Source organism: Muscardinus avellanarius (assembly GCF_963383645.1).
Source record: "Muscardinus avellanarius genome assembly, chromosome: 16".
NCBI classification, from domain to species: Eukaryota; Metazoa; Chordata; class Mammalia; order Rodentia; family Gliridae; genus Muscardinus; species Muscardinus avellanarius.
Genome location: NC_137802.1, coordinates 2,749,477 through 2,770,519, shown reverse-complemented (window position 1 = coordinate 2,770,519; position 21,043 = coordinate 2,749,477). Strand labels below are relative to the sequence as shown.

The window sequence follows — 21,043 nt, the reverse complement described above, 5'->3', positions numbered from 1 at the left end:
GGTGGCTCAGGCTTGTAATCCCAGCCTTCTAGAGGCTGAGACAGGAGGATCACGGTTCTCTGACAGCCTCAGCTACTTAGCAAGGCCCTCTGCAACTTAGTGAAACCCTCTTTCCAAATAAAGATAAAAACAGGCCAGGTGTGGGGCCCAGTGGTGCGCGCTTGCCATCCCAGCATTTGGGAGGCTGAGGCAGGAGGATCGTGGTTCGTGGTCAGCCTCAGCTACATAGTGAGGCCCTCTAGTGAGACCCTGTGTTCAAATAGAGAATAAAAAATTGGGCTGGGGGTGTAGCTCGGAGGTCTAATGCCTCTGGGTAGAATCCCCAGTGCGACACACACACACACACACACACACACACACACACACACACACTAATAATAATAATAATAAAATAAAGGCCAGGTGTGTGGCGCACACTTGCAAATTCTAGTACTTGGGAAGATCGCAGGTTTGAAGCCAGCCTCAGCCACTTAGCAAGACTCTGTTTGCAAGTAAACAAAATAGGTCTGGGGGTACATCCCAGAGGTAGAAGTTCCCCAGGTACCATTTCCGATACAAGTAAATAAGATAAAAAGCTGGGGGGACTTAAGAGGCCGATACTACAGGAGGGTCGTAAATTTGGAGCCAGCCTCGGCTACTTACTGAGGCATGCTACAATTTAATGAGCCCCTGTTTCAAAATAAAGAATTAAAAATCAGCTGGGGGTGTAGCTCGGAGGTAGAATGACTCAGGTTCTGTCCTGAGTACTGCCAAGAAAAAAACAAAAGCCATAGTCTAGCGGGTTCTGCTGACTGTGGGCGTCACAGGTCACAGAGCCCACGGGCCTCCTCCTCTCCCCCCTTTGTTTTCCTTTTGTAGTACCGAGGGGTAGTCCACCTGTGAGCTGTAGCCCCCCTCCAGTACTATTTATTTATTTATTGCAGTACTGGGGTTAAACCCAGGGGCATTCTGCTTCTGAGCTACACCCCCAGCCCTAGTTTTTAGTCCTTTTTCTTTTCTTTTTTTTTTCCTTCAGTACTGGGGATGGAACCCAGGGGCATTGTACCTCTGAGCTACACTCCTGGCCCTATTTTTTATTCTTTATTTTGAAACAGTCTCACTGAGTTGCAAAGAGCCTCACTAAGTAGCTGAGGCTGTTGTGAACCACAATCCTCCTGTCTCAGCCTCCCGAATGCTGGGATTACAAGCGTGCGCCACCATGCCTGGCTTCCAACTCTTTATTCTTTATTTTGAAACAGGGTCTCACTAAGTAGCTGAGGCTGGCCATGAACGTGCGATCCTCCTGCCCCAGCCTCCCAAGTACTGGGATGACAAGCTTGTGCCACCATGCCCAGCTTTATTTCCAAACAGGCTCTTGGTAGGTTGAAGAGAGTCTCATTACTTGCCGAAGCTGTCCTCAAAACTGAGACCTCCTGCTTCAGTCTCCCAAGTACTAGGATTACAGTGTGTGTTACTGTGCCTAGAAAGCACCTTTATTGTTTTTCTTTTTTGGTTCTGGACTTTGAACCCAGGGGCATTCTACCTTTGAGCTAAACCCCAGCCCTATTTTTATTTTCAAACAGGGTTTCACTAAGTAGCTGAGGCTGGCCGTGAACCTGTGACCCTCCTCTCAGTCTCCCAAGTACTGGGATTACAAGCATGCACCACCACACTTGGCTGCAATTTTCTTTCTTTTCTTTCTTTCTTTCTTTTCTTTCTTTCTCTCTCTTTCTTTCTTTCTTTCTTTCTTTCTTTCTTTCTTTCTTTCTTTCTTTCTCTTTCTTTCTTTCTTTCTGTGTGTGGTATTGGGATTGGAACCCAGGGGCATTCTTCTGAGATACATTCCCAGGCCCCCACCCTTTTCTTATTTGGAAACAGGGCTTCAATAAACGGTTGAGCACCTGTTTTTGAGGTTGTTTTTAACCTGATCCTCCTTGTCTCAGCCCCCCAAGCACTGGGGTTACAGGTGTGCACCATCTTTTTTTTTTTTTTTTTTTTTTCCCCCCGCCGGTCTGGGCCTGGAACCCAGAGGCATTTGACCTCCGGGCTACACCTCCCGCCCAATTCTTTATTCTTTATTTTGAAAACAGGGTCTCAGGAAGGGCCTAAGTAGCGCGATCCTCTGGTCTCAGCCTCCTGAATGCTGGGACGACAAGCGCGCGCCCCCTCGCCCGGCCGCCCTCTCACTCTGAAGCAGGGTCTCACTAAGTTGGGGAGGGCCTGGCTAGGTAGCTGAGCCTGGCCCCAGCCCCTGACCCTCCGGTCGCGGCCTCCCAGGTTCTGGGATGGCAGGGCGCAACCACCCCAGCTCCCTGCGCGCGTGCGGCTCGCGGTGGGCTGGCCTTCGTCCAGCTCCAGGCTCAGTGGGGCTCAGGTAACTACCCCCAGCCGCCCCCTCCCCTGGCCGTGGGCGCGGCCAGCGCGGGGCGCCTTCAGAGCGGGCCTGCACCCCGGCCCCTCGGGTCTCTGGGAACGGACCAAGCAGCCCCGCCGCGTCCTCCGTCCTTCCAGGCCAACCGCTGCCTTCTCTCTCTCCTACCCAGGACCCCACAGACCCTCCTCCTGGAGGGGGTCGCGTTTCTGGACCGCCCCCCTTAGAAAGACCAGAGGCCACACTCGGGGTGGCTTTGTTTTCCTTTTATTTTTTTAAAAAAGCCCCTAAATTCTATGGCTTCAAGGAAGCGTCAGAGAAACGTAAATGCCATTTCTGTACACTCCGTAAAGCAAGGACCGCGCGGCCGCCGCCCCCCGCCCCCGCCGCCCGGCCTGGGGGGGCTTTAAGGCTGTGGCCGGCGGGCGGGTCCAGCCGCAGCCAGCCGGCGGCCCGCGGCCTCGGCCCAGGCGCGGCGGGTCCGGGGGGCGCGGCCAGCTTTGGTGCAGCATGTGGGGGCCCGCCCGCCCGCCGGCCTCCCCGCGCTGGGCCTCCTGGTCAGCCCCGGCCGCCGCCCCCTCGAGAAAACGGCCTTCGGATCGCGGGAGGAAAGCTGGACTTTATGGGGCGGGGCGGGGCGGGGCGGGGCCTCCGCGGTCCCTTCTCTCCTGGTTCAAATAGTCGATGCTGTCGAGGGGAGGGCCAGACTGGCGTAGACGTTTCGGCCAGTCTCGTGGAGGGAGCGCGCCGTCCTGGGCGGCGGCCGCGGCCGGTCACTTGTGCCGCTGCAAGGATTTTCTCTTCCTCCTCTTGAAGAAGCAGCAGCACCTGCGGGGAGGCGGCGCGGTGGGCGCGGGCCCCCCGCCCAGGCCCCGCCCCCGGCCCCCCGGCCCCGCCCCCGGCCCCGTACTTGGTGTCGTCCGTCACCTCCACCTCCGCGGGGGCCGTGATGGGGGCGTTGGAGTGTCCGGCCGTGGGGTCGTCGGCGTTCAGCTCTCCGTTGGTGGAGTTCACGGCCTGGGGAGGGCGCGGTGAGCGAGACCCCCGCCCCGGCCCCCGGCCCCGCCCCCCGCGCTCACCTGGCTCTTGCCGTGCGGCGGCGCCTTGTCCCGCGGCTGCGGCTGCGGCTGCAGGTCCGAGTGCGCGGCGCCGATGGGCGTGGGCTGCGGGCGGCGGTGACCGGGCGGCGGTGACCGGGCGGCCGGGGCCGGGGCGCCGCCCCCCGCCCGCCCCGCGGCACCTACCAGCGGCTTCCCCGCCCAGTCGTACTCGTAGTCGAAGACGAAGCCGCTGCGGTCGAAGAGGTCGGTGAAGAGCTTGCGCAGGTAGTCGTAGTCCGGCTTCTCGAAGAAGTCCAGGCGGCGCACGTAGCGCAGGTAGGCGGCCATCTCCTCTGCGGAGAGGGCGGCAGTGGGCGGGGGCGGCGCGCGGGCGCGGGCGCGCGGGGCGGCCACTCACCTGGGAAGCTGTCGCACAGCGCCTCGATGGGGGTGGCCCGCTTCGTGTCCCCGATCTTCTGGTAGCGCTCCTTGAGCGTGTCGGCCTGCGGGGGCGCGGGTCAGCGCCGGCGGGGCCCCGCCCCCCCCGCCCCCCGGCCCCGGCCCACCTTGAGCCCCTGCCAGGGCAGGCTGCCGCGCAGGAAGTACAGGAACATGTGGCCCAGCGCCTCCAGGTCGTCGCGGCGGCTCTGCTCTGCGGGGCAGGCGGCTCAGCGCGGGGGGGCCGCCGCTCCCCCCGCCCAGGCGCGCGCTGGCTCGTGCCCCCCCCCGCCCGCTCCCCCCGCCCAGGCGCGCCCCCCCTCACCCTTGCCCAGGTGCGTGTTGACGCTCATGTAGCGCGCCGTGCCCGTCAGGCTCTTGTGCTCGCGGTACGGGATGTGCTTCTTGGTCTCGGGGTCGATGTACTCCTTGGCCAGCCCGAAGTCGATGATGTGGATGGCGTGCTGCCGCTTGGTGCCCGGCCGCCCCACCAGGAAGTTCTCGGGCTTCACGTCGCGGTAGATGAGGCTCTTGGTGTGCACGTACTCCATGCGCGTGATCTGCGGGGGGGGGGAGGTGAGGGGCGCGGGGAGGGGGCCCGCCCGCCCCAGGCCCGCCGCCGCCGCACCAGCTGAATGGCGATCATCAGCACCGTCTTGAGCGTGAAGGTGCGGTCGCACAGGTCGAACAGGTCCTCCAGGCTGGGCCCCAGCAGCTCCAGCACCATGGCGTTGTACTTCCCGCACGGCCCGAAGTAGTAGACCTGAGGGACGCCCTCTGCAGGGCCAGGCGCGTTGGGGCCGGCCTCGCCCCGGCCGCCGGCTCCGCCACCTGCGGCCTCGCCCCCCGCCCGCTCCGTCCCGCCGCCCTCGCCCCCCCCACCCCGTCCCGCCGCCCTCGCCCCCCCCCCACCCCGTCCCGCCGCCCTCGCCCCCCCCCGCCCGCCTCCGCCCACCTGCGGCGCTGAGCTGCTTGTAGAAGCGGTACTCCAGGTGCAGCTGCGGGGCCCGGGACTTGATGGGCTCCTGCGGGCGGGAGGGCGGCAGGCGGTCAGCAGCCCGCGCGGCGGGGCGGGGCGGGGCGGCAGGGGGGGCACTCACCAGCTTGATAGCCACGTACTCGTTGGTGTAGAGGTTCTTGCCTGCGGGGACACAGCGCATCAGGACAGCAGGCCCCCGCCTTGGCCGCCCCACCTCCCCATCCTGGGCAGCAAGGAAACCCACTCTCCAAAGGCACAGCTGGGGTGTGGGCTGACCCCTACCCATGCACCCCACCTACCCTGCGCGTCCACGGCCCACTGCTGTCGGGGAGCCCCGGCCAGCCAGGAGGAGGCCTCTCCTGCGCAGGCCAGCTGGAGCAGAGCCTGCAGACTCAGCCCACAAACCTGCAGCAGCTGGGGGCAAAGCCCAGCCGGCAGGCCGCCCTGCCAGCGTGGCTCCCACCTGCGGGTCACTGGTGAGGCCCAGGCGGACCAGGGAGGCTGCTGTGACTCCCGCCAGCAACTCAGAGCCCCAAGGAGTCGGCTTAGCTCGGCAGGCCCCGCCTGGCAGTGCGCTGGCTCTGCAGACACTGCCTGCCCCTGCACCTGTGCCCAGTGCCCCATCTCGGCGTCACCCGGGCCACCCTGCGGGTGCGCCTCAGCCACCCCTCCACCTCGCAGCGGTGGAGGGCCTGGGGACACCACAGATGCAGCTGCGGGCACTGGAGGGGCGGCCCAGACCACGCAGCCACACTCCGCGCCAGTAGACTGTGCTGGAACGCGGTTGGCACTGGCTCCCCAGGGCCTGTTTCCAGCCCTGGTTAACCATCTGCCCATCAGCAGCCCAACGGCCTGTGGAAGGACCTGGGAACACACCGCTCAGTTCTGATAGGGAGTGATCATTAGTTTTAAGAGGGCAGGGAGCCACTGGCCCCTCCGTGCCTCCTGTGCTGGGGTCTCCCATTGCACACTTCCCATCCTGCAGTCTTTTTTTCTTCTTTCTTTTTAGTGGCACTGGGGTTTGAACCCAGGGTCCTTCTACCTCTGAGCTATACCCCCAGCCCTATTTTATTTTTTATTTTTATTTTTGGTGGTACTGGGGTTCCTGAAAACCCTTCTGCCTCTTGGCTACACTCCCAGACCTATTTCTTTTTTTGATATATATATATATATTTTTTAATTTTTTTTTTTAACTTGGAAACAGGGTCTCTTAAGCCAGCACGGCTGGCTTCGAACCTGCACACTCCTCCTGTCTTCGCCTCCCGAGCGCGGGGATGACAAGTGTGGCCGCCGCGCCCGGCTTATTTTTATTTTGAAACAGGGTCTGAGTCCTCCCACAATTTGTCCTGATCTCTGAGACAGGAGGACCGCGCAGGTTCGAAGCCAGGCTCAGCTACTTAGGCCCTCAGCAACTTAGACCCTGTTTCCAAATGAAATATAAAAAATAGGTCTGGATGTATAACTGGAGATAGAAGGCCCCTGGGTTTCATCCCTACTACCACACACACAAACATACAGGCCCACGCTTGTCATCCCAGCATTCGGGAGGCTGGGACAGGAGGATCACAGGTTGCAGACAGCCTCAGCTACTGAGTGAGGCCCCCTGCAACTCAGTGAGACCTGGTTTTAAAATAAAGAATAAAAAATAGGGCAGGGATGTAGCTCAGAGGTTGAATGCCCCTGGGCTCCATCCCCAGACCCTCAAAAACAAACAAAACCAACTTCACAATATGACCCATGAGGGAGGAGAACCACCATTGGGTCTGTTATGGGCTCATTGGGTCTGTTATGGGCTCAGGACGTATTCACGTCGGGATTAAGATGCTTTTCGTGCTGGGATGGAACCCAGGGCCTTGCTCGTGTAATCCAGCAGGCCTCCTGGGCCCTGGCTGCAGACTGCCCGGGAGAGGGAGGGCTGTGCGGACACAAGAAGCAACCCAGGGTCAGCGCCAGCCACACCCTCCCCACTCACCATGGGTGCCCGCCTGCTCCCAGGGGAACCTGCACCAGCCCACAGGGGTAAAAAGTGTGCGGCAGCCACCTGCTGGGCTTTAGTGACCCTCTTCTGACCACCTGCGGTGGGTGTCAGATGCGGGCTCTGCCTGGCTGAACTCCACCAGTGGGAGTGGCCCTTCCTGCCTGGCCCTGCTCCCTCTAGCACCCCCCTGCCCCCCCCTTCCCCGTGACAGGCATCCGGCTGGATGGAGTGTCTGGCAAGCCCCACCGCATGGGGAGCTGAGTGCCCTCTTGCACACAGGGCTCCAGGAGTTTGTGGTAGTGCTGGGTACCCCAGGCAGCACGCAGGGTGAGGCCTAGGCCCAACCCATTGAGAAAGGGGCTCCTGAAGGCCTGGGTGTGCGCCCAGAAGGGGGCGCCCCGGCCAGTGAAGGCATGATGGGGGCCCTGCTCCCTCACAGCTCCCTGGGCAGCACCCCAGCTTCAGGTGGTTGCCCCAGACCTGGGCCAAGTGCTGCATTCCTCTGAATAGGGACAGTGGCATCGACGAGAGATGTGCCGTGGGGCTCGGCCAGAGCTGCCCGGCTGGCTGCCCACAGCTGCGGGCCTCTGAGCCACTCAGGAACTGGGCGGGGCGGGGCAGCTTCACAGCACATGCCGGCCCCTCCCATGGGCACCCCGGGGGAGGCCGGGGCTCCCTCTCCCTTGACCTCCTGGAGGGCAGGCCTGGCCAGCAACGCGAGGGCCTCCCACCCGGCCCCGTGGGGGCTTACCTAGGCGAAGCTCCCCGAAGTTGCCACAGCCTATCTTCTTGCCGACTCGGAAATTGGGGCCCACCATCAGGACCCCCGAGCTGGTCCCCGGGGCCCGGACGCCGTGGCTGCTCCGGCCCCCACCGGTCTTGGACATTCTCCGGCCCTCCTCCAACTCCCCTTTCCCTCCTTTCTTGTCAAAATCCATAAGTTTGTGATACCCTGGCCTCTCCACGGTGACTCTGCTCCGTGCAAAGCCGAGTCTGCGAAGCCCGAGGTCCTGCTCTGCGCTAGCACACCATGGCGGCCCGGCGGGCGGGCGAGGGCGGGCAGCCTCCGGCCCGCTAGTGAGATGCGGGCGCTCGTCCGGGGCCGGCCCTGGCGCTCATCTTGGTGGCCTCGGGGTCGCTGGCGGGGAGAGGAGACATTCTGCTGACAAGCTCCCACTGCCTCAAAGCTCGTGGCGCCCAGCTGTGGAGAGACAGGCGCAGGTCAGGGGCGGCGCCACTGAGGCCAGCGCGTGGGCCCAGGCCTGGAAGGGTGAGCGGGGGTGGGAGCGGGGCTCCAGGCGCAGGGCGGGCTGGTGTTCTGGGAAGACCTTCGAAGGCCTGGGCAGAACAAATTCCTGTCCAATCCTTCTGGACGCACCCCTTACAAACCAGGACAAAAGGTCAGAGGTCACAGCAGAGGCTGTGGGGTGCAGCAGAGGCTCGTGGAACTTTCTGGGGGCTGTTGGGGTGGGTGGTCTGGGCACAAGTGGCCCCACCGTATGCCAAGCCCACCACGTGCCAGAGAAGAGCTTTGCCAGGTGGGTGGGTCACCCACCGTGTGGCAAAGGCCCCCGAGGCTGAAACCAGGCAGAAGCCCCCAAGCCCAGAGCAGAGGGCCCTTCCACCGTCTGTGTCCACACCAGGGGCTGCTCAGAGAAGAGCAGGTAGGGGACAGAGGCGGAGCAGACAGCACTGGGACAGCCAGGCCTGTTATCTGTCCTGTCCCGAGACGGTGACACCAGCGTGCAGGAAGCTGGTCTGAGAGTCACCAGGAGCCCCGGTGGGAAGTCAGGCTTGTTGTGTGGCCCCTGAGTGGCACACAGAGGGACGGGGCCTGTGAAGGGACGGTAGGCCCAGGCTAGGGGCACCTCTGGATCCAAGATCAACTCAGGCCAGCACCCTGGGCCACCCTGCCCCACCTGTGTCCAAATCATGAGTGTCCAAATCATGACCCAGCCTCAGGGGTCCTTGGTCACAGGCACACCACCTCGGCCTCTCCTCTCCTAGCCAGGGCCACCGACCTCCTGCCCCTCCAGTTCTCAAGCCAAAGCCAAGCCACTTAAAAAGCTCACCAGCTTGCTCGGCAACCGAGCGCCCGGGGTAAGCCTCAGTACCAGGACTCACAATCCCACCTGCTCCTCTGGGCCTGGCACCCTGGAAGCCGAGCATGGCCAGGGGCCTGGCAGGGCCTGCCTGGTCACTCCGCTCAGCCCACCGGGCACTCAGGGTCTCGAGCAACCGCAGAGTTAGGAGAGACGGGAAACGCGGGCAGCAAAGCTCTTGCCCAGCTTGACCTGGGAGCTGGTGCTTCTGCAGAGAGCATCCATGCCAGCAACGGCAGGAAGGAGCCCCGCCCACCCTCCCCTATGACCCACGTCACAGCCCCCAGTGTCATCCGTTCACGCCGAGTGCCCAGCGCTGCAGTGGAACACAGGGCGAGCGGCTGGTCCTGGTAACGGGGAGCCGCAGGTGACGAGCACAGGCCGCAGTGATACGGAGCCTCGGCATGGTGCTGGCTCGCAGCCCCGCGGCCCACCTGACGGAGCCACACTTCAAGCACCCCCTCTGTGGTGGCAGGCACAGCCCTGGGGAGGGAGACTGGGGCACTCCCATCTCAGGCGGACCTGGGAAGACCACACCAGGACCCAGGCCACGCCCCGGGGCCTGCCCGCCTGACCACAAGCAGCAGGGACTCCAGGCGTGCGTGGGCAGGGCAGGGGCTGTGGCTCGAAGGTCGAGCTACAGCCCTCAGCTGGCCGAGGCCTGGACTTCCTAGACTGCCAAACCTAGGCATACAGAAACGCCACCACTGCCACCTGACCCCTGGCATGGGCGCACTGCTCTCGGATCCTCAGCAGCCCCTCCCTGGTCAGCCACCATCAAAACTCCCAGGCAGCGAGCGGATAGCTGCTGGGAACTGGCCATCAGGGACACGGGATGGCCAGCACTGGGCCAACCACCTTGCCAGCCGGCCCGCGCCTACCTGGGAACCATATCCTCGCAATGGTAGAAGGACGTGCGTGCCACCGGGCCCCTCGCGGCAGCACCTCCTGCAGTCTCCCCAAAACCCGGCAACCAACGGACTACTCCGCTGCACAGGCCAGGCCAGGCTAAAAATGGGCAGCCTCGGGCCAGGCCTGCTGGGTGGCCAGGCCAGGGAGCAAGCTGGCCCGCACCACAGGCCACTGCAGGGTGGAAGCCTTCCGGGGCCAGCTCAGTTCTCCCGGCTCGAAACTCAAGCACGAGGCTGCTGCCTCCCAGATGGCCCTGCCTGCGCCAGTAAAGCAGGTGGGCGGTCCCGGGGGCCCCAGGAGCCTGGCTGCAGGCCTTGCTTACTGTGGACACATCAGACACCGTCCGTCCACTGTACCTCTTATCTCCAGCCCTCAATGCACAGGAGGGCTGGAAAAAAGACTGCTGAGCAGCAAGGGCTTGGGAAGGCAGCACAGAGCTCACAGCAGGCCACAGACTGCCAGAGGGCAGCCGGCGCAGGCTTGCCATCCCAGGGCCTGGGAAGCTGAGACAGGAGGCTCACGTTCAGACAGCCTCAGCTACTTGGCGAGGCCTCCACAACTCAGACCCTGCTTCACAATGAAGAATAAAAATAGAGCCGGGCATGGTGGCGCACGCTTGTGAGGCCCTCTGCAACTTAGACCCTGTTTCAAATTAAAGAATAAAAAAACAGGGCAGGGGCTGTAGCTCAAAGGTCAATGCCCCTGGGTGTCATCCGGAGACCTGAAAAAAAACGAGGGAAGCCGGGTATGGTGGCGCACGCCTGTGATCCCAGCATTCGGAAGCCTGAGACCGGAGGATCGCAGTTCGTGGCCAGCCTCAGCAATAGTGAGGCCCTCTGCAACTCAGACCATTTCAAAATAAAGATAAAAAACAGGGCTGGGGTGTAGCTCGGAGGTTACATCCCTGCCCTCCATCCCCCAAAACCACAGCCCCAGTCACGGTGCTTTGCCACACTTTCCTTGCCGCCTTCCTTTTTTCTTTTCCTGCTTTTGATGCTGGCAATTGAACCCAGAGGCATTCTATCTCCAAGTTGCACCCCCAGCCTTATTTTTTTTTCCCCCACACTGGGGATGGAACCCAGGGACATTATACCTCTTTTGTGCTACACCCCCAGCCCTGTGCTTTTAGTCTTTATTTATATTTTGGCGGGTCTGGGATGGAACCCAGGGCATTCTACCTCGGAGCTACACCCCCAGCCCTATTTTTTATTCTTTATTTTGAAACAGGGTCTCACTGAGTTGCAGAGGGCCTCACTAAGTAGCTGAGGCTGGCCTTGAACCTGTGTGATCCTCCTGTCTCAGCCTCCAGAATGCTGGGATTACAAGCGTGCACCACCACACCTGGCTCTTTTTTTTTGTGGTACTGGGGGTGGAACCCAGAGGCTTTCTACCTCTGGGCTATACTCCCAGACCTTTTTTATATTTTATTTGGAAACAGGGTCTCACTAAGTTGCTGAGAGCCTCACTAAGTGGCTGAGGCTGGCTTCGAACCCGTGTGATCCTCCTGTCTCAGCCTCCCAAGCGCGGGGATTACAAGCGTGCGCCACCACGCCCAGCTCTGGCTCCTTTATTTTTGAAGCAAGGTCTGAGTTGCAAAGGGCCTCGCCAAGTAGCTGAGGCTGCCTGTGAACTGCGGTCCTCCAGTCCCCACCTCCCGAATGCTGGGATCACAAGCATGTGCCACCACGCTCGGCCTCACTGTGCCGAGCAGGTCTCAAAGGGTGTAGCCTGCGCCGGCTCGGCTCCTTCCCCTGCCTATATTCCTGGAGTTGACTGTGGACTGTGCACAGCGCCTCCTTCCCTGTGCTGGGAGCTCGGTAACATCGGCCACAAAGGAGCTCCTTAAGATCCACAAGTCGGAAGCTGCCAGCACAACTTCCTGACCGACTGTTGTCAGTCCTCAGCTGACACAGAACTACAGATGACTCAGACTGAGCTCAAGACCGATCCTGGCCAGACACAGCGGCACGCGCCTGGCACCCCAGTGCCTGGGGTGGGAGGAGAGGCTGAGGCATGAGGATTCCAAGTGTGAGGCCAGCCTCAGCAACTCAGTGAGACTGGCTCAACATAAAAGAAGAAAATCGGCTGTGGATATAGATGAAAGGTAGACTGACCCTGAGTCCCATCCCCAGTAGTGATAGACGCTGAAGAAAGAAAAAGAGGAAGAGCTGGGTGGTCGGCACACACAGTGGTCGTGACAATCACACCACCAACAGCACACAGCCGGGAGCACCTGCCCTGGGGCCGGCTTCGGCAGGTCCTGTCCAACAGAAGTGGGTTAACAACCAGGGCGCAAGGGCACTGGACAACTCGTTAAGAACAGCCACAGGTCCGCCGCTGCCCCAAGAACCTGGCAAGACCAGCGCCCAGCTCTGCAAGCACCAGTGGCTACGTGGAACCTCCGACGGAGGACCTTACCTCGGAAGCTGCCATAAATTCACATAAGCCTCATCCTATGCCCTGGACGTCTCTACCAGTGGGCCCTGCGCTGTGGCCTCGTGGCTGACGGTCCCTGAGCACGGTGTCCTCAGGGTCCGTCCATGCGCGGCAGGGGCCAGCGCCCCATCCAGCGGCCACCTGGGACTGCTGCTCCCGGGTGGGCGTGCTGGGTTTCAGAGCTAGCAGCAAGGTCCAGCTCATATGGGAACACCGGCCCGGGATCCGGCAGCTGCGCCGCCTCAAGCTCTACCAGCCGCGCAGGACGGTGGGTCCTCCCCGCAGCGCGTGGGCCGTCCTGCCTGGGTGGCACTGCGCGGTGGTTTTGGTGTGCATTTCGTCGCCGACTCCTGAGGGTTCCAGACACAAGTTTCTCCACAGGTCCTGCACACGCGCTGGGCAGAGGTGGCCCGAGACGCTGATACAGACGGCCGACTGCACCAGGCACCGACAGCGACCCGGGCCACCTCCACTCTGCTTAGCGGCCCTCAGTTTCCTAGAAACGCTAGGTCTCCGCACCATTCTCACATACAGGAAACCACAGACAGTCGGCCTAGTTACTCCCACACCAGTCCACCTGCTAAAACGGAACTTCAGCCAGCCAGGCGAGTAACGCACACCCGTAAACCCAGTACTCGGGAGGCCAAGACAGGGTCTAGGCTAGCCCCGGCAACATAGCCAGTCCGTTTCCAAATAAAGGGCTAGGGATGTAGCTTGGAGGCAGAATACCCATGGGTTTGATTAAAAAGAAATCTGAACTTACTTCCTGAGCAAAAATGGGTGTCCTCCAGGAAGTGAGCCCCCCTCTGACGTGGACCTTGGCCTGGTGTTGGGAGCTGCTGCCGTGGGGACACCTGCTCTACCTGGCTGACACCAGGCCCCTCCTGGCACAGCTGTGCTGGCATCCAGGGGAACAGAGCAGCGCGTCTCTAGGACAGGGCAGCCGCCACTACCCTGAAAAATGTCCTCCAGCTCCAGAGGAAGCCAGGCTTTGCCCTGAGGCCGGCCCTGCCCGCACCTTGGGTTGGGACGGCAGCCGCAGGCTGACCCCAGGGAGAGTTCCCGGGAGGGCCCCACCTGCAAAGCCGCAGCAGGGGTTGCTATGGGCGGGGCCGGACTTGTGCCCGCCTGCCTGTCCAGGCATTCGCCCACCACTGCGGTGCCCTGCTGCCAACCGCACAGGGTGGGGGCACAGAGGACACTGCGCAGAGGGCCGAGGAGGACGTGGGTGTGGGCCGGGGCGCAGACTGGAAAGCACAGGCGGGCACTGCACCTGAGCTCACACGGGTTCCTGCGCTGGCTGAAGGCTGTCACCGCACAGAAAACAGCCTGGCAGCCAGTCTATGCAGCCGTCTCCTCGCCCACAAGTAGCCACTCCACCAGCCGCGGCACACCTGGTAGACCTGCACAGCCCACCGGCACAGGCGCGCCCTCCTCCACTGGAAAAGCTCTGGATTCCACAGGAAAGGAGGTCACATAAACATAGTCTGCTTCCGTAACAGACTCAGGAGCTGTTTACCACTGGATTTCTTTCCTGCTAGAAAGCGCATGTGCGCACACACCTGAGGGGCGGCCTGCTCACAGCTCACCAAGACTGTCCAGATAGTGAAGAGGCTGCTGTTCAGGGGCACTAGGCCACCGGAAGAGCCATCCTCTCGAGAAGACGCCCAGGGGAGAGGGGGTACCCCAGGACAGGGGCGCAGGTCCACGGGAATCCAGGCAGCCACAGGCACAGCCCGGGCGCACACCTCTGTGGACTTTGCCAGTCCCTGCCATGGGACCACCTTGACTCAAGCCCTGGCCCCCACCGGAGCCGAGGCTGGGGCGATGTGCCTCACCCCAACTCCAGCCTTGCTTCCGTGGCTGATGCTGGGCCCCCACCGTGCAGCCCAGGAATGCGGAAGCTGGGCGGGGCAGAGCCCCCACCTAGAGTCTGCACGGACTCAGGCAGTGTGCGTCAGGAGGGGCCTGGACTGTGGGCGTTGGGGGCTGGTGTACAAGAGAACACCCTAGCTGGGCTTGCGTGCACACCTGTGATCCCAGGACTTGGGAGGCAGGACAGGAAGATCACAGGTTTGAGGACAGCTTTAGAAACAGTGTAGCTTCAGCCACTTACCAAGACCCCATCTCAAAACAAAAGAGCTGGGGTATAGCTCAGAGGTAGAATGCGGCTGGGTCCAATCCCCAGGATAAAAAGGAGAACCACACCCGGAGTCAGGAAAGACCGGTGCGTGTGGCACCCCAACAAGGAGCATGGCAGAGACACAGGGCACACGCAGGCGTGGGACTGGCCAGGCCAGGCAGCCCCACGCACAGAGGGGAGAGCTGGAATAGCCTACACCCTTTAAGACACAAGCAAGGTCCAGAGTCAACCCCACAAGCCCCACCCTGAAAACCACAGCATCCCTTTCTTTCTGGGGTGACGTCTACCCTGAGGCCGACGAAGCCACCAAGGGCACGCCTCCCAGGCGACACGTGCGTGCAGACGCCACCCCAGGCGGGAGTGGACTACTGGACCCCGCGTGCCAGGGACACCAGGAGCCGAAACATCAGCCCTGAGGGGCCAGGGGAGCCCCAGGGCCTGCCGTCTGGGCAGCTGCTGCAATCGGGAAGCAGCGCTCGCCATGTGAACCCAGCCTTGTCCAGAGAACAAAGCTACACTGAGTTCTAGGAAAGAGGCGAGAACCAGGACAGCAAGCAGGCCGTGAAGGGGGCGAGACCACGGGCCAGCATCGCGGGCCGACTCTTGCCAGATCCCGGCCAACCGCGAGCAAAGCTCCCGTGGGATGGGAAACGGGCACCATTCTGAACAAAGCGCCCAGGCCCTAAGGGTTACAGGCCGGCCCTGCAGCAGGTCAGTAGGTCAGTCCTAGGAGCTCAATTTAGGATCAAACAGAAACCTGCTCATGAAAGACTGGGAAATGGCTGAAACCAGAGACGCCTGGGAGACAAAAGAAAAAAATGTGGGGTCCTAGGCGGGTGGGGACAGAAAAGGGATCTCTGGGGAGCAGGAATCCAGCGGGCAGGGACAAGCCAATGCGGGCTTGTCGCAGGAAGTGTGGGAGAGCTCTGTACTTTTTTTTTTTTGGTGCTGGGGATGGAACCCAGGGACATACCTCTGAGCTACGCCCCAGCCCTATTTTTATTCTTTATTTTGAGACAGGGTCTCACCGAGTGGCAGAGGGCCTCACTAAGGAGCTGGGTTGTCCGTTAACCGCGAACCTCCCGTCTCAGCTTCATGGATTCTGGGATGACAAGTGTGGGCCACCACATTGGCTTCTATCTTTTTAAATTTTATTTTAATTTTATTTATTTTTTTGGTGGTACTGGGGGTGGAACCCTGAGGCTTTCTACTTCCGGGCTATACTCCCAGACCTATTTTATGTTTTATTTGGAAACAGGGTCTCACTAAGTAGCCAAGGCTGGCTTTGAACCTGTGCGATCCCCTGTCTCAGCCTCCCAAGCGCTGGGATTACAAGTGTGCGCCACCACACCCAGCTTATCTTATTTTTTATTTTAAAACAGGATCTTGCTAGCCAGGCCTGGTGGCACAGGCTTGTGATCCCAGTACTTGGAGGCTGAGACAGGAAGATCACAGGCTCACAGTCAGCCTCAGTTACTTAGTGAAGCCCTCCGCAACTCAGTGAGACCTTTTCAAAATAAATAAGAGCTGGGGTGGTGGCTGCCCTGGCTTCGTCCCCCAAGCATCTGCTTCCCATGTCGGCAGTGGCTGCTGAGACCCAGCGAGGCCTGTTGTGCAGGCAGATTGCAGCCTGGCCTTGGCAGCACCCAGCTGCCCACCCCAGTGCACGTGCAGAGCGGCCGAGGCCCTGAGCCCCTGAGCCCCTCTGCCGGCTGTCTCCCAGTCCTCACGCCCGATTCCATCTGACTGAGGCGGCTTGGGGCCTCCCCACACCTGTTCGCAGGGGGCGCATCTAGAGTTCACTGAACACGACCTGCAGCGGGCCAGGCTACCAACAGGTCCAACAGGGCCGTGTCCTGGGGCCTCTGAGAAAGGCCCTGCACACAGCGCGCTCCTGAGGCCGGGACCCAGAACGCCAAACACCCACTGCTCAGGGGCCAGAGGCACAGTGGAGCCGCACACCTCCTCCCGCCACAGGCATGCCGACCACAGGGAAAGATCAGCACACGCCCCGGTGCAGGGCCCCAGTGTAACCAGTGACACCCTGGCCGTCCTGCCCATCCCACCTGGTCCCGTGAAGTCCAGCAGGTGGCTGGGCCAGGAAGGCCAACAGGTCTGTGGCCAGAGGGGTGAGTCCCTGTCCTGGGGGACAGAGGGCATGGCCATGAGGACACCACAGCTCGCTCAGATCTGGGCCCCACACCCCCCCCATTGCCCCCGACTCGGGCAGCTCCCAGAGGGTGGGGTAAGCCACACAGAGCTGGCAACCATGCACCAGCTCCCGGGAGGGTGTCAGCCGCTCCTGCGCACACCCCGCAGGTCTCACAGGCATGCCAGGCCTGGGGTGGGTCATGGCCACTGGAGACCCCAGAGGAGCAGAACACACCTTGGTTCTGGCCCAGGAGAGGAATGAGGCTAAAAATACCCCTGGGGAGGGAGGGGCCAAACTTAAACCCTGTCCTACAGGGCTCAAAGCCAGATCTCCTGCCCAAGGGAGTGCAGGCCCTAGGCTCAAGGCACCCACTGGAGACAGCTCCCCTCCACCTGCTCGGGCTTGGTGGAGGACAGGAGAGGAGAGGCCAGCCCCACAGCGCTTCCTGGATGGAGGCTCAGAGTGAGGGCTGTCCCCGAGGTGAACTAGGCAAGCTACCTGCTCTGTTCTTTTGGGGATCCTCCATCTTGTGCGGGCCCAGGCCAGCCCCCCTGCGGGAGGCCCCGGGCCCCCCTTCTCTACCACCTACGTCAGTGATGTCACAGTCCCTGGCTGACATCACCAGCAGAGCCCCGGCCCAGAGCCAGTGCGAGGCTAAAAGACACACACCGGATGGACTTCGCTGGGAGGGCTCAGCCGCGCATCGAGGACCACCAGGAAGCACCTGGCCTCCCCTCTGACTGGGCCACCTCTGCGTGGGCACCGAGAGACAGGCTTCGACCTCCTCCCCGATTCCCCCGTGCCCTGCAAGGTCCTAGGAACCGCGAGGTGCTGAGGACCGCAGCATCTCTGGACTTGTCCTGCATGGCAGACAGGAAGGAAGCGCTCCAACCAGGATGGAGTCAGCTCCACCCCCAGCCCTCCAAAACCCAGGCAAGTACCCGCCAAGGCACGCTCAGCCAGGAGGAGCTTGCACAGAGCCAATCCAGCCCCAAACAAGAGGGAGACAGGAGGACACAGCTGCGCTCATGGCAGGGCACCAGGGGCAGAGCGGCCATCACAGCCCGGGGCCAGGGCTCCTCCACGCCCACAGCACGAAGGAAAGGGCCCTGGTCCCTCAAGGAGGGGAGTCCAGGGCAAGCTGACACCAACAGGTGCCATCAGGCCTCACCCACCATGCCCAGTACCCAGACGCCTTGGGACTGCCTACCCACAAACAGTATTCATGGTCCCATTCCCATGGGGACTCATGGCACCATCTTGAAGGGCAAGGCAGGGCAGGGGACAGGCAGAGGCTGGCGAAGCCTACACATCAGGTCAAGGCTGGACTGCGGCCAGCCGGGGGCAGCCTGGGGAGCCCAGACCCTTGCCACCAGGCCCAGGACAACACACTTAAGCCCAGGAATTACGACAGAAACAGCCGCAGAAGCCGAGCACACGTGATGCCACACACCCTGTAATCCCAGTACTTGGGAGGCTGAGACGGGAGAATCGGTCCGTGGCTACCCTCAGCTACTTAGTGAGGCCCTCTGCAGATTAGTGAGACCTTGTTTCAAAATAAAGAAAAAGCTCAGCCCGGCGTGGTGGCACACGCTGGTAATTCCAGCATTTAGAAGGCCGAGATAGGAAGATTGCAGTTATCAAATAGCCTCAGCTACTTAGTGAGGCCCTTTGCAACTCAGACCCTGTTTCAAAATAAAGAATAAAAAGCAGGGCTGAAGCTGGGCGCGGTAGTGCATACTTGTAAAATCAGCGTTTGCGAGGCTGAGACGGGAGGATTTCGGCTCACAGGCAGCCTCAACTACTTAGTGAGGCCCTTTGCAACTTGGTGAGACTGTTTCAAAATAAAGAAGAAAAAATAAGAGCTAGGGGGTGTAGCTTGGCGGTAGAGTGTCCCTGGGTTCCATCACCGGCATGGCAAAATAAATAAATAAAAATTAGGGCCGAGGGTTTAGTGTACCTTGGAGGTAGAATACCCCTGGGTTCAATCCCCACTACCACCAAAAAAAAAAAAAAAAAAAAAAGAAAGAAAAGAAGAAGAAAAAGAAAAAGAAAAGAGCTGCAGAAGCCGAGCGTGGTGGCACACTTCTGTAACCCCGGTACTTGGGAGGCTGAGAAGAGTAAGATCACAAATTCGAGGTTAGCCTCAGCAATGTAGTGAGACCCTGTTCCAAAATAAAAAATTAAATAGAACTGGGCATGGTGGTGCACGCTTGTAACCCAAGCATTTACTGAAAAGATAAATTTAAATAGGGCCAGGATATAGCCAAAGGGTGGACTGCCTCTGTATCTCTGATACCACACACAAAAAAAGAAAAAGCAAAGGAGCTGCATGAACGAGGCCAGTGGGGACGGAGGGAGAGCCTGGTGAGGTGACCTCTCAATACAGGTGCAGACAGTGGTGCACACCTGGAATTACAGTACCGGGGGGCTGAGACAGGAGGATGGCAGGTGTTTTTTTTTTTTTTTTTTTTTTTTTTTTTTAACAGTACTGGGAATGGAGCCCAGGGGCATTCCAACTCCAAACTACACCCCCTGCTCTATTTTTTTTTTTTTTTTTTTGGTGATACTGGAGATGGAACCCAGGGGATTTTACCTCTAAGCTACAACCCTTTATTTTTTAATCTTTATTATTTGTGGGTCTGGGATAGAACCCATGACCATTTGACCTTCCAAGCTACACCCCCTGCCCTACTTTTTTTTTTTTTTAATGGTACTGGGAATGGAACCCTTCTACCTCCGGGCTACACTCCCAGGCCTATTTTATATTTTATTTAGAAACAGGGTCTCTTAAGCCAGCGAGGCTGGCTTCACACCTGCACGATCCTCCTGTGTCCACTTCCTAAGCGCGGGGATTACAAACGTGCCCCACCATGCCTGGCCCCTGCCCTATTTTTTATTCCATCCATCCATCCATCCATCCATCTATCTATCTATCTATCTATCTATCTATTTATTTATTTATTTATTTTTGCAGGTCTGGGGATGGAACCCAGGGGCATTCAACCTCCTATCTATCTATCTATCTATCTATTTATTTATTTATTTTTGCAGGTCTGGGGATGGAACCCAGGGGCATTCAACCTCCGAGCTACACCCCCTGCCCTATTTTTTATTCTTTATTTTGAAACCAGGTCTCACTGAGTTGCAGAGGGCCTCACTAAGTAGCTGAGGCTGTCCGCGAACCTAGATCCTCCTGTCTCAGCCTCCCCAATGCTGGGATTACAAGAGTGTGCCACCACGCCCAGCTTTTATTCCTTATTTTGAAACAGGGTCTCACTGAGTTGCGGAGGGCCTAAGTAGCTGAGGCTGTCCGCGAACCATGATCCTCCTGTCTCAGCCTCCCGAATGCTAGGATTACAAGCATGAATGACCATGCCCAGCCTATTTTTTTTTTTCCTTTTTGCGGTACTGGAGATGGAACCAGGGGCATTCTACCTCTGAACTATACCCCCAGCCTATTTTTTATCCTCTATTTTGAAACAGGGTCTGAGTTGCAAAGGGCCTAAGTATCCTGGTTCAAGGACAGCCCCAACTACTTAGTGAGGCCGCCTTTGGGCTCAACCCCCAGTAAAGTAGTTAAACAAATAACAGAGCACTGGGGGTGTAACTCAGCGGTAGAACACCCCTGGGTTCAATCCCCAGTATTACACACACAGTAAGTAAATAAAAATAAGCCGGGCATGATGGCGCACGCTTGTAATCCCGGCACTTGGGAGGCGGAGACAGGAGAATCGTGCAGGTTCGAAGCCAGCCTCATCTGGCTTGAGACCCTGTTTCCAAATAAATATAAAATAGGCCTGGGAGTGTAGCCCGGAGGTAGAAGGCCCCTGGGTTCCATCCCCAGTACCACCAAAAATAAAAAAATAAAAAAATAAAAGGAAATCATCCTGAGTTAGAGTCCGCCCTAATTCCAGCCACAGGTGTCCTTCAGAGTGAGATTCTAGGCACGGAGGCGCACATCTGATCCAGGTCCTCAGCCAGACTCACGACAACTTACTGAGGCCTTGTTTCAAGAGAAAAAGAGCTGGTGGACTAGCTCTGAGGTAGAATGTCCTAGGCTCAACCCCCAAGACCACAGGAACAAAGGAAGAAAGGAGGCGGAGGGCGGGCAGAGCCAGGCGGGTGGGGAGGGAGGGAGCGGAGGCACAGGCGGCCACCGGGCGGGTTGCCCCTAGTGAACACACTCGGCGGGGCACAGTGGACCCCAGCTTCTGGAGCCACCTCCCCTCCCTCCCCACCCCGCGTGGGTCCAAGGTGGGCTGTGCCCAGGACCTCAGGGACAGGCGATCGTGGAACGCAGGGCGTCCCAGGGCAACACCGGGGGGCATCTGTGGTTGTCATGACTGGGGGAGCTCCTGGCATGGATGAGTGGAGGCCAGGCACGCTGCTCAGCACCCGCAGTGCCCCATCCCACGCCAGAGAACGGCCAGCCCGGTGCCCAGTGCCAAGAGGGAAGGGGCCCAGGGGAAGCAGATCCACGCACGGGACGGCCCGGTGCCCTACAGAGCAG

At 60.0% G+C, this 21,043-nt stretch overlaps 1 protein-coding gene across 3 annotated transcripts; it reads right to left on the bottom strand.

Annotated features, from left to right (window-relative positions):
• Positions 1-3,123: 3,123 nt before the first annotated feature.
• On the bottom strand, positions 3,124-7,723 carry CSNK1G2 (casein kinase 1 gamma 2; the record flags this gene model as incomplete). Of its 3 annotated transcripts, none has more annotated exons than XM_080712553.1 (11): positions 3,124-3,178; positions 3,261-3,367; positions 3,430-3,513; positions 3,595-3,743; positions 3,809-3,893; positions 3,957-4,042; positions 4,154-4,388; positions 4,457-4,605; positions 4,784-4,853; positions 4,929-4,969; positions 7,441-7,723. In XM_080712553.1, the coding sequence occupies 11 exons, from the start codon at positions 7,721-7,723 to the stop codon at positions 3,124-3,126; spliced, it is 1,344 nt and encodes a 447-aa protein (XP_080568679.1). The 3 variants fall into 3 exon arrangements, with proteins under 3 accessions (XP_080568679.1, XP_080568680.1, XP_080568681.1); XM_080712554.1 differs by having other exon boundaries at positions 4,457-4,659; positions 7,537-7,723; XM_080712555.1 differs by having other exon boundaries at positions 7,537-7,723.
• Between the last annotated feature and the right edge of the window lie 13,320 nt (positions 7,724-21,043).